We start from the raw sequence: 13036 nt of genomic DNA, 5'->3' as shown, positions 1-13036 counted from the left end.
TGCCTCCTGGGCCTCCTGCCATTTCAAAATATTAGAGTAAACCAGTAAGTCGTGGAGAGGAGGTTCATGCTGCTGCTGTGAGGTGATGTTAGTGCCAGTGCATTGCTGGGGAGGCAGAGATACAGAATTTGCCTGGTGCTACTCAGCAGTCCTGGGAAAATCCCTCAACATCATCTTGGGTTGTGTCTGAAACAGTGAACCTCGATTCATGGAAGATCACCCTGCTTGGGAGGGACTGGGAGTTGCTGTGCTTCTTTTTCCTCCCTGGCTGCTGCTTCACATGCCAAAAGCAGCACAGATGTGGTGGATCCACCCCCAGGGCATCGGGTGTGGGCTGATTCACAGCTGGTTGAGGCAGTGTGAGCCATCAGTCCTGGGCAAGCACACTCTTTAGACTGGAAGTCTAAAGCTCCCTCATGTTTATCTGCACTCCCCAGGCCACAGCAGAGTGCAGGAACAGTCCTGCAGGAGGGTGATTTATTCACTTTATATGTGGGTAGCACTGGGACCACCTGGGATAGGGATCAGCTTTTGGGGATCACAGCTGCCATCGCTGGTAACTGCAAGTCTGTTCTGCCAAAGGTCACAGTCAACATCCTGAAATGCTGCTGGTTTGTCTTTAGCTCTCTTGTCATGTCTTTCAGCTCTCGTAATATTCTGGGTAGTGGGAGGTAATATCATTTTAAAGAACACTGTTGGGATCATCATCTTGTCCCAGTTAAGGAGCTTGGATCTGTGTTTTCAAAAAAATCACTTAATGGAGTCTTTCAGCTTCTGATAGATGCACACTGTTTTGTTTTTTCCCAGCACTGGAAACTCCTCAAAGTGTACTGATGATTTTATGTTAACAGAGTTGTAAGAATCAGCACTGCCAGGGAAGGTGTACAGAGGTGTCCCACACTGAGCCTTCCAAATGACAACACCCTGGAGAAAAGAGTCTTTGTGGCTCAGGGACTCCATAAATAAGTTTTTTCTCAGGGATATTTGGATCTTGATTTCATTTTCAATTCATGGGAGGACGGTACGAAATGAACGCCATTTTTTAACTGTTAGGCCGTGTTTTGTGGTTTTGTCAGCCTATATCCATGTAGGTATTGGAACAGTTTTTCATTTCTCCATTATTGCTATTGCATATTGCTGAAATAAGTGGCATCATCAATAATAATATATAAGATATATAAGGTATTATGCCTTCCTGATGTTCTTAAATAATACAGTTGATTAGGAAAAGGAAATTTTACAAACACTGCTCCATATTTAATTCTTCTGGGTAAATTTTTCCTGTCCCACACTTTATCCATTCTCTATTTCAGCAACATAAAACATTAATTGTTTTTATATGAGAAAATTTGACACACTTGAAACACTTTTTCATTTTCATTAAAAAATTTATGGACTCATAAAAGTGTGGTGCTAAAATATAGCAAATGGAGGGAATTTGACTCTCTCTGGTAAGGATTTTTCTGATTTGCAGATTTTGTTTATTATTTACTGATAACAATATACTGAGTAAAATATATTTGAAAAGTAATTACTTTCTTAACATTGTAGTGAGTATTTATTTGTACAAAACAGAGTTCAATGAATCAACTTCTTGGGTCAGTGCAGAGAGCTTATGGATTTTGGGAAGATACATGGTCCATCTCCCATTAGAAGAAATTCTGAAAATTAGTCTCAATGAAGTAAGTAACAAAGTGTGGTTGGATGTATTATTGCCAAGTGATGTCAGCTACAAACAATATGAACACAAATGGAAACCTAAACATGAAAATAACTTTATATATTTTTAATTAATTGAATATAAGGAGAAACTATAGAGGGAAATATAAATGTGTTCTTTACAAAATTCTGTATTTTTAATTTTAAAGTGCCAGGAGTTAATATGTAATTATTTATCTGTATCTGTATTGAACTTCTGTGACTTCAACTGAAAGGAACCAATGATAGAAGACCCTCAAATTATATGACATTTTGGCAGAAAATCACTCAAATCACTCACTCAGCTTTGCTTTCAGAAATACTGGTTTATCCAAATCTCCTTCCTTTCTCTATAACATGAACAGACTCAATTAATTTTGAGTGTCAGTCACAGACTTTATAGGATTCATTGTCTCACAGTGCTGATGTGTGGTTTTGTTTGTGCTGGTCAGATCAGACTGTTCATTAGCTACGACAATGCAACAAAGCAGTTGGACACGGTGTATGATATCACACCAGAGCTTGCACAGGCCCTCCTGGAAAGGATAAACTCATCAGGATTTGATATGAGGAACACTTCAACTATCTACAGGCAAGGCTGCTTTGCTTTTTCTTTTATGGCTGTGTAAGGATGGAGCAACTAACTAAGGAGAAAATAGAAATTGATAATGTGGCACAGCTTTTTCATTCCAGCAGAAAAATCTAGGCTGAAATCCAGCCCTGTTTAGCAACAGTGTAGAATTGCTACTTAATGAATTTTTTGAGGTGTGCCTGATTAGCTAATGCTTTGTCTCCTGCTCAGTGAGGAGATGCCTGTAGCATTTGTAGGAAGTCTGCAGCAATATCTGGGGGACTCAGGCAGAGCTCCACCACATTGTAGAGCAACAAAATAAACTGGGACAGCAGAACACGAGTTGTCTTGGCTGCTTGAATCACAAAACATGGAGGTGTTTGATAGAAATCATGTTACAGTTAGGATTGAAGGAGGAAATCTCAAATCCTGCCAGGCAGGAATGCAAGTGGCTTTTAATTGACGTGGGTGTCACCAGAGAAGCCACAAAGTGAAGCAGTGTAAAGCTTGCCCTGCTGTCCTCTTTGTCTTGCAGCATAGAGATAAGCCATGCTTAAATGTTTGAATGTTAGGTGTGTAAACAGGAAACTGAATTTTCAGGTTTGTCAAATCTGCACTGAACTAACTTTAACAATAATAAAAAAACAAAATAAATTGCTGTTACTCATAAATACGCAGCGAGCATGAGAAAACTCTGCATTCCACATTTACATTTACAGTGTCATATCAATGGATGGATTTAGTCCCTAGACAATGCTGTCTGATATTATTTGTAGTCTCCTTGGGGGATACCTTGGAGTTTTAAACTAATGGAGAATATGCTTTATGGCTTCAGAGCTCCTGTCATTACTGCAGTGCAGCTCGCTGACTTCCATGAAGCATTGCTCTTGTTGGAGGAGTAAGCCAGAGAAGAGTTATGCCCACGCTCTAAATTTCAATGTCAGAAATCTTAAAAATGATTTTGTCACTCATGAGAGCTGCCACATTCTCACAGATGAGAGAAATGTCATGCTCCATAATCCTTAATATATTCTATTTTTATGACACACTTAGTTTATGTTACTCATTTTAACTATACTGTTGATTTAAATGTGCTTTTACTTTTTAAGAAGTCATGTTATTCATTTCTGCTAATCCCAAAGGAGAAGAAGAGCTTTTGGCAGCTATGCAATAATGCATCAGGATGTAATTATTTGTTATAAAAATGCTCTTAGAGATGTTTCTTTGATTTGTATGTTGGTTTGATGATCTCCCATGAATTCAGATGTGCTGCTGAAGCAGTGTTTTGTTATATCACTGGCAGGTTGTTGTTGAGGGACTGGAGGAACTAAAAGCCTTTCTGTGCAGCAGAATTTGACTGAATTTGTGATAGTGCTGCAGTATTGTCCAGTGATGATTCTATTCACATCTGGACATAACTGCCCAGACTCTGCCTGTGCCTGTCTCACTGAACTGCAAAAAAACAGGGACTCTAGCAGGAAAGCTGAGCTTTGGCCATATCTTGGAGGTTCTTGTTCTGTGTAAATTATAACAGCAAAGGCTGAGAGTTTACAGAGACAGGGAGTTGATTCAGGCTTCCTACAAATCAGTTCATCCCCATCACTTTAGGGTTCAAAGTACAGACATAGTGATGCACAATTCAGAGCTCTTTCTTTGCAGGCCTGCTGCAGGTAAAGGCAGTAAATAAGCACAAGGTCTAAGCCAGAAGGACAACTACAATAGGCACTTCCCTACGGTGGTGTACTCCTCCCCTCCAAAAACTATGCCTGTGGTTGCACTGTACAGAGGTTAATGGAAATGTTGACTTAAATATTACTGCGTGGGAACTGTGAAGGAGAATGAGCTCGGTTCAAAAGCCAGCCTTGCAGATTGCTGTGCTGGCACAACTGGGCAGTGAGGCTCAGTGTGCTTTCTCCTAAGCAGTGTTGAACTGCACAGGTCTCCATCCATCAGGCAGTCCTGTGTTTGATGTGAAGTACAACAGGCTTTGTTTAATCCTAAAGTGATAAAGAAGCCATGTCACGTCCCAGCTGCTGCTCTGAAACACAAATGGGTTGTGTTACACGTGAAATCCAAGCACAGCTTAGAGTTAAAAACATCCAGTTAAACCAGATAAGAACTCAGCAAGTTACTTCTAGAGACTTAGTGATAGCTAAGTCATGGACATGGACAAATGGAACCAGGACAGGTAAATTCTCAAGTGCACGCAATCCAGGCAGAACTCAGCTGAATAATAGGCATGTTCCATACCCCCATTACAGGCTAAGTTTTAAAGACTGGAAGTTGAGGCACTCCAAACAAACAGAATTGGCTCAAGCTGTCATGACAAGGAGAGGGTATCAAGCTGTGTTTCTGTTTCCCAACAGTGGCACCTTTTATGTCAGAAGGGAGCTAATGTATTTCTGCTCTATAGGCTGGGTTTGTTGGTTTGCTTTTATGATGACCTGGAACAGATGGAAGCAGCTGTGGCCCGGACTCTACTTCATCAAATGATTAAATGCAGTCAGCTGAGAGGTTTCCAGGCTGAGGTTCAAGAGGTGTGTACAGCACTTGTTCTTCTTGCCTAGCGTGATCCTGGAAACAGAGAAGGAGGGATGTTCTTCTTAAATAAGGAAAGAAATGAGTGAAAAATTATTGGGACTTAAGAAACAAGGGAAAATAGTTCTTGAGAATGCAAATAATAGAAACCCATTTTGGGTGCTCATTCTTTTCTCATTCTGTTTCATATTCCTGTTCCATATTCCTTTCACAACTGTAGTTCTATTTTTGAAATTTTATGAAGTGTGTGAATATTTGCCAATGCCTATTCCAGAGATTCCAGTTAATGTTTTGGGTGGTAATTGAAATATTTCTGGTTCTTGGCAGGTTTATATTTCCGATCTGCTCTTTTTGTTTGATTTAGCTCAAATCTCAACTCCTGAACATTGCCGTGCAAAACCAGACATTGAATGATACCCTTGGATCTCTGTCAGATGCTGTGGTTGGACTAACTTCAAGTCAGCTGGAATCTCTGTCACCTGAAGCAGTGCATAATGCTGTTGCAACATTAAACCAAGTCTCTGGGTGGGCAAAGAGCCAAGTTATGATTTTATCCAGTAAATATCTCTCTTATGAAAAGGTACATCTGATAACAGTTTTTCTACCTTCTGTTTTGAAAGGTAGAATGGCTTCTTCTCAACATTAACTGTAGATTTTGGAAAGTTTAGTGTACAAGAATTCTATTTAGTTAGTGACCTGAAAAATGTGTTTAAATCAAATAAAAGCATCCAAGATTGTACATACCGAAGTAATTCTCTAGTAATAGAGAGAATTGAATATTTGGATTTGGCAGTTTTATATATTATTTTGTCTGTGTCACTGTCTGCCCTAAGCAGAATTTGCATGATCAGAGATCCCAGGCTGTATATTCAAATATACTGTAATGCAAGGAATCAGGTCCTGGTTGAAGCTTCAGGAAAAGGAACTTCTGAGAAACTTCAGCCATGGACAGACACAGAAAATGTATTCCCAGGCAAGAAATGTATTAAGTATTTAACAAGAATGGTTTTGCTTTATTTACTGACTTTTGCTTTTAAATATATCTGCTGTTCTCGATAATACTTCCTGTTTGCTTGTGCTGTTCTCCCTGCAGGTTTTATCATTTTATAACATGAGCCAAATGGGTGCCTTGGTGACAGGAATTGGTACCCAGTCACTCCACAGCATGAACCCCAGGGAGCTGGCTCAGATTATTCGAGGCACAATGTCCCAGTACTTGTCTGACTTATCTCCTGCACAGCAACAGGGCATCCTCAGGAAGGTGATTATAAACTCCAGTGTGTGACAGGTTCTCTTTATACAAGAGCACAGTAACCAGAACTGTAGAGCATGAATTAAACTAAGATGTGTCCTTTAGTTCAAGGGTTAATGGTTCTCCTGCTTTTTTTCTGAGCACCAAGTATATTTTGAAGGCCTTCGTTTCCTTATTTTTCATTGTGTTTTTAATACTGTCATGTTTTTCCTTTATCCTCTTAAGAGAAATATTACACAGATTAGAAAGAAGGGCAAATCCTGTAAATCTAAGCATCAATTCAGAAATGCCATGTATTTCTGTGTTTCTTTTTTTAGATAGCTGCATCTGGAGATTTTTTTTCATCAGTCAAATATATACAAGGAGCTTTCTTTAAAGAAGTCTCTCTTTCTGGTTTATGGAATCTAACTGGATATAATTCTTCAATGCTGAAAGAAAAAGAACTAAGGAGCAGCCAGGTAAAAATTGTTATGCAATTTCCATTCCACTGCAATTTTGTGTGAGGGGAGAATTGGAAAAATGGTACAATATCTTTGTGTTCAAGGAGCACAGGTAAAAGGAAGAAACTGCCCCAATTATATCTCAACATAAACACCAAAGGGCATTTAGAGCCCAGGCATTATGAGACAATGCTATGGAAAAGGAAGCATTAATATGCTGAATTTAAGCCCCCAGGTTTCTGCCATGTGATTTTTCTCTTTCCAGTACTGCATATTAGACATTTACATGTAAAGTCTTTGACTCTGTCCAGAGAGATGAAAGGTTGGATCAGATGATCTCCAGAGCTCCCTTCAGCCCTAAGTTTTTCCGTGGCTGTGAGCCATGTACAGGTTTATCATCATTCCATAATGCTAGTCACTGATATCTTGTCTTGCAAAGAAAAAATTCAGCCAAACTGGATACCAAAGCTTTTGCTTGCTCAAGCTGGGCCATCAAAGTACCTTTCGAGTACATAAGAGAGAGCTCAGCGTACAAAAACCTTGCCATAGTTATTGTCTCTTACAACTGGATTAACTAAAGTTACCTTTAGTTATAGTGATTTTATTTTCAGGCTTTGTATCTGTATGAATTACTGTCCAAGGAGAACGATCCTGTTGATCTTCTAAGGTATGGACTGTATCACTTTTGAAATGGGGTTTAAAGCTAGTTTTATGATGAGAGCAACTTCGAGGTAAACAATACGTGGTTATTATATATTACCTTATGTTTATTCATTCCTGGATACCACAGGATAATTAACCTTAATAAAAAGGGTTTTCAAAACCAAAATCAGGATCAAAGCATTGCAGAGGTTTGGGTGTTTTAGGCTTAGTTTATATTTTTCAATTTGTTTGCATTTTCACTTTCAAGAGCCTTTTAATTACATGAAATGGGAGAGGTGAAGAAACTATGTATTAGGATGGGGTCATGGGGAATAAGGACTAGATCCTCTTAAATATTCTGAAGATTGAAATTTGCCTTTCCTATCAGCACAGGACAGCTTGTGAAAGGAGTAACTTGTCAACTCATTGAAAGTATGGACACAGACATATTTTTAAACAACTTTAAATTCTTTGAAATGAATCTTTATCTGCTTTCTCCCTATCAGGTAAAAAACAAAACAAAAAACCCCCTAAAAACACACACACAAAACAAAAACAAAAACAAAAACCAACCAAACTAAAAACCTTCATGTACATAAACATACTACCCAATATCCAAGTTAGGTAGATTAGAACTTGGTTCATTCTATTTTGCCTTTGGGTTTTTTTGGGATTTTTTTTCCTGTACGTCTCAATTTGTGTGTTTGCATATTTTATTTTAATCTTTTATGTGTGAATTTGTTTGTTATCATGCTTCATTTTGACAATTTAATTTGTCACTTACAAATTGCAAGAAATTCCTACAGCCCTTCTGACTTTTTAATTAATGAGTAATCTGTTTGGAAATACATAGAAGTTTCAGAAACATACAAATGTTCTCATGTTCCCAAATATAGAATGTTTCATCTCTGATGCCTACGAAAAGAAAACTAAAAAAAGCCAGACAAAAATGCTCTCTGAAGATAATATGCACAGTCTTATATATGTTAATTTATATATAGGGTGCAATAAACAAGCCAAATTTTTTATTCTTCAAAATTGCAAGGGATTTAAGATCCTAAATTTTTGTTGCTTTTAGGTTAATTGTTTGGCTTGGAAATTTTGGGAAGTCTCCAATGCATCCATTCCTCCCTTCCTCCTACTGGCACTTCCGTGAGTTACGTCTTAGTCCATCTTAACTTCTGAGCACTTTTCAAATAATCTCGTCAGTCCTAAGAAAACTGATGATTCAAATAAACGGTAATTTATCAAAAAGTGGTCACTGACTGTAGGCAAGATCTGTCTCAAGTGCAGGTTGGTTGTACTTTGTGTCTTTTAGGACAGCACATTTTTGTCACAATTGCGGATTTTTGCCCCCAGGTAGGCTTATTTGGTTTAGGTTTGCTTATTTGTTTAGGGATCTTTTTGAGAGTGGATATATAAGACCAAACCAAAAAACTTTTCAGTGACAGCTTTTTTCCTTAGGAAAAATAACTTGTATGTTGATGAGAGCTCCTGAATTGTAAAGCTTGTTAATTCCTTCCTTTCTTTGTCTCTTTCTCACTTTCTCTTTCTGTCTCTTCTGCCCTTTCTCTCTTTCTTTCTATGTGCCTAGGGGGATAAAACAGACTGAGAACCCTTCTTCTTGTGGAATATTTCTTTACTGTAAAAAGTAAGAGAAATATTCAGTTTGAAAAGGCTTTACTCTATTTAACAGCTCTAAAATAATAAAAGGAAGACTTTAATGCAAGGCTTCCTACAAACTGTAGCACTCAGTTATTTGGCAACAATTGCATGTTGGTTGTTCAGGGCCATCAAAAGTTACTGGTGCTGTTGCCTACAGACCCTGGCAAGGCTGGACCTGTGCAGATGTGGGCTGTGGCTTTATTTGCAAAGGTTGTCTGCCAGTCTCTGGGGAGAAGAGCATAATTTTGTCTAATTTGGCAGGATTTTTTGATTTTGATAAAAAGGAAACCAACTCTAAAACTACTTGTGGTTCTTAGGCCACCCACCACATCTTCATTCACCAGAGAATTATTCCTAATAAAACAGAGAAAGGGGAAAAGCTTCTGACCTGTAGACAGCCTTGTTTCATATGGTGTTAAAGCATCTCAGAGCCCTTTCATCTGTTTGCAGCTGTTTATAATTCTTAGCCATTTTTTGAAGTTCAGTTCATGTCCTGAGGGACTGGAAGAAGATGGATGTTGAAGTAAGGCAAGGGTTAATTGCAAGTTTTTTTTTGGCCTGTCTGGTTTATGATTTTTCAAGTCCAGCCTTGTCTGTAAATATTTCTATCATCACAGATTTCATGGATATGGTTGTGGGTGTATGAAGGTCAGGTTTGCCTTCTGAGACCTTCTGAATTCTTTCTGCAGTTCTGAGTACCTGAAGTACATTACAGGCCCTTTGTGTGTCCCTTTCCTTGAACGTCTGGGGAAGACTGGAATGGACCTTCTGAACCCAAGCCATCACAAAAGGGATGCTGTTCTGCAAAAAATACAGGAGTGCTTGGTGGGTATGGCTGAGTGGGGTCAGCAGAGGAGGAGACACCATGGAGGAGGAGGAGGGAGTCACAACCTACATGGGTTCTTCACCCATTCATCTGTATTCTTTTGAGGGGGGTTATGTATTGTTTCCATTTTATTGTTTGCCCCTTAAGGAAACCTTTTTATAGCTTGCTTAGCAATTTTCCTTGACTCCATGCAAGTTACAAAGTGTTCTCATGAAATGTCATTGCTGGCCAGGGCAGCCTGGAGCTGACCAGTTTGCACCTGGAGCAGTTCCCCTGGCTCCAAGTAGTGCCAGTCCAAGCGGAGCTGTTGTGGCACAGGGAGCTCCATGGGAGAAGTGGTGGTACCAGGAGGATTTTGTGACTTCTGCTGTCTGGGCGCTGCAGCACTCACCAGTTTTTCAGGGAAACTAGTTCTTTGATGTGGCTGTGGCTATTCCTGTCCTTACACACAGTACCAGCTGTAAAATCCCCAGTGTTTTGGCAGCTGGTTAAGAAACCCCTCAGAGCTCAGCCTTCTAACAGCAAGAGCCTGGGGCCCCTCTGCTGCAAGGGGCCAGATGAGGGCTGTGCTGCCAGACATAACTGCACCAGCTCTGCAGGTGCTGGGTGGTCACATTCTTTATGTATGATTCAATATGGAATAAAGAATACTGAAAGCTCTGAAAAGTGCTTATGAAATCTCACCATTTGGACTGGTAAAACAAAAAATGTAAGGCAGTCAGTCTCAGCAGAAATTGTAGATTAAGTTGCCAGTGCAAACTGTTGTTTTGTTCCTTGCAGCTTAAATGAGTTGTGATGCAGTGGAGTGGTACAGGGCAAGAGCCAAGGTTAGCTCTGCCAACAGGGCAAATGCTTCTTGTTTCAGAACAGCTCCATTTCTGATGAATATGATGTTGATCTCCTTGGAAATCTAATCTGCCACTTGCCTCCAGCCTTTCTACGTGGCAGAATGTCCCTGAAGGCAATGGCAGCAGCCCTACATCAATTCAAACTTTGCCAACAGCTCAACCATGAGCAGAAGACTGAAATTAAATACAAACTCCTTCAGTTATATGGGTAAGGTATTGGGTATAAAACCTTGGTCATGCTGGTGGTTAGGCCATGCAAACACCAAGCATTTGCTTTGCCCAGATGAACTTCAGTGAAAACAGCACAAAGCAGCTTCTGTCACTCCCCAAGTTCAGGGTCCTGTCCACTAGAATGACATTTCTGTTCTTGTATGTAATGTGATAACTGTGGAACAAAATGCAACCCCAGGGACACCCTGCATGACTTAAGTCCCAGAGGAAAAGGAGAGAAAATTAAATGTTTGAGGGGGGCAGGCAAATAGACTCACTGCCCTGGCAAGAGAAAGGGGTTACAAGCAGAGAATGGTGCAGGAACACCAAGAATGGGGAAATGGAAGTGGGTTACTTGGTGTACTGGTGTGGGAAGACATGTAAAGAAGACTGGAAGCACCTGTGGCTATAGGAGAGAGTAGAGAAGAAGCAGAGGGATATAAAGTTCGAGCATCTGAAGCAGCAGAGTGGGCAGAGTGTTGGGTGTCACTAAGAACTCAGATTAGGAGGGCAAATGGAAACCTCACTGGTATCAGTCATGTAAAGAACAAAGCCATCCTACCAGGCAAGAATATACTGTTTCTCTCTTGCATTGTTCCTTGGAAGTATCTTGCATTTGAAAAGGGAGACTGGATGCACAGTTTCTAACCAATCCTTCTCCCCAAAGTCGGTCACTTGATCCACCTAATCACTTTAGATGCTCTTGAGCTTCCTGCTAGTCAGCATTTTTCTGTGATAGGATAGCTGTATTTTCCAGCAGATTCCATCCTTGCATTGATCTGGATACGAATTAGTTTTATTGAGTTGTGGCGCACTGTGCTAAATAAGATTTTACTATATTTTGTATCATTTAATTTTGAAGATATTTCAACATTCTCATAGTGGAGCAAGAGAGCAAAGTTGTTTGTGGGAACCTGAGCTAGTAGCATGCTCTGTCAGACTGAAAATAACTCACCTAAGTGCTTTATTAAGTCACCCACCAAATGAATTGGCTAACATTTGTCAGATTTGGATGATGTTTCTACTTCTCTTTTGATAACCATTTTGCAGACTACTGTGCAATATAAACTGACAGAAAATGATAAATTTTCTTTCAAAGAAACAATTATTTCTCCTTGTTCAAGCACTATAATGCTAAAACCACTTGACTGTTGAGGGAGAGTTCCATCACCACCATATTTGAAGAGTTTTTCTGATTATATTGTGAGTTCCACTAATGCCCTGTGCTCAGAGAGATGAGAAAATGAAATCTGATTATTATAACAATGAATGATCACATTGGCATAGAACTGTCTGTGTTTTCTGCATGATAAAAATCATAAAAACACTGAAGTTGTAGTATTATTTTTATTGTAACATTCTTTATTAATATAATTTTTCTAAATATTTCTTCAGCTCCTCAAACAACTGGACAGCAGAAACAACATTGGATGTTGGGCCATTCATACATCTGCTGTCAAAAGAGGAATTAAATGTCCTTGCTGAAAAGGTATGCTTTTATAAAAAATTTAAATTTGTAATAGATATTTTAGAACTTGGATTTGTGAATGTTGTAATGCAGTCTAAATTATGTAATCTGAATGCTGAACTAGGTAAATAATTCTTATGTCAAGGAACCCTGTGTTAATGTTTCATATATTCTTGACTCCATCAAAGAGATTTCTTTTTGAGAGTAATGTTACCATAAACAATTACTTACATGTGTGCAATGACAATTGTGCATTGTCACAATGGGGAAAAAAAGGGGGCATTTATAGTGATGCAGACTTATTTTTAGTACTTTACACCTTGGAGTGCTCTTTACTCCATCCTCCTGCCTTCCAACCATAAAAGCTGTGTTTCTTATCCTGTTATTCATGGAATCATACTGATCAAATTAGCATTTACTCATGTGACCCTTTGCCCTGGGGCCAGTGTAGCACAAGTTACAGTATCTGATGGCCTCAGCATTGTACTTTGTAGTTTCCTGGCCCTTTTTAGTTCATATACTCTTAATTTTTTTATGCATAGGAGTAAACTATACTGGAATGAGGGATTCATTCTTCATATTCATTCTTCATTCATATTTCAGCAGAAATATGTGAACACAGTCAGCAGCTTTTCCACTGGAGATAATGCTTATAATAGACCAGACAGAATAGGGCACTTCAAGGGAAAGAGAAGTGTCTAGCAGGGTGGAGGAGAGAGGTCAGAAAAGCCTAAAGAAGGCAAACAGGTTAAAGTTATTTCTCATCATTTAGTTGGGTCCCTCTCCTCAATTCATATACCTATTTGGCAAATTTAAGACAAGTGAAATGAAGCCTGAATTAAAATGGTGGAACTCATTGCTCCAGGAGGAGCTGGACA

At 39.2% G+C, this 13036-nt stretch overlaps 1 protein-coding gene across 2 annotated transcripts in view; it reads left to right on the top strand.

Annotated features, from left to right (window-relative positions):
• Nucleotides 1–13036, top strand: part of OTOA (otoancorin) — a 32754-nt gene that overhangs the window by 5171 nt on the left and 14547 nt on the right. For both annotated transcript variants that reach the window (XM_062503572.1, XM_062503573.1), the window contains exons 9-20: nt 1576–1682; nt 2151–2290; nt 4683–4806; nt 5172–5387; nt 5901–6068; nt 6377–6517; nt 7111–7166; nt 7530–7647; nt 8220–8293; nt 9496–9631; nt 10498–10688; nt 12086–12179. In XM_062503572.1, coding sequence (XP_062359556.1) covers nt 1576–1682; nt 2151–2290; nt 4683–4806; nt 5172–5387; nt 5901–6068; nt 6377–6517; nt 7111–7166; nt 7530–7647; nt 8220–8293; nt 9496–9631; nt 10498–10688; nt 12086–12179 — 1565 coding nt within the window. The remainder of the gene's footprint in view (nt 1–1575; nt 1683–2150; nt 2291–4682; nt 4807–5171; nt 5388–5900; nt 6069–6376; nt 6518–7110; nt 7167–7529; nt 7648–8219; nt 8294–9495; nt 9632–10497; nt 10689–12085; nt 12180–13036) is intronic.

The sequence above is a fragment of the Cinclus cinclus genome, chromosome 16 (genome assembly GCF_963662255.1).
Source record: "Cinclus cinclus chromosome 16, bCinCin1.1, whole genome shotgun sequence".
NCBI classification, from domain to species: Eukaryota; Metazoa; Chordata; class Aves; order Passeriformes; family Cinclidae; genus Cinclus; species Cinclus cinclus.
This window is presented reverse-complemented; position numbering and strand designations above follow the sequence as displayed.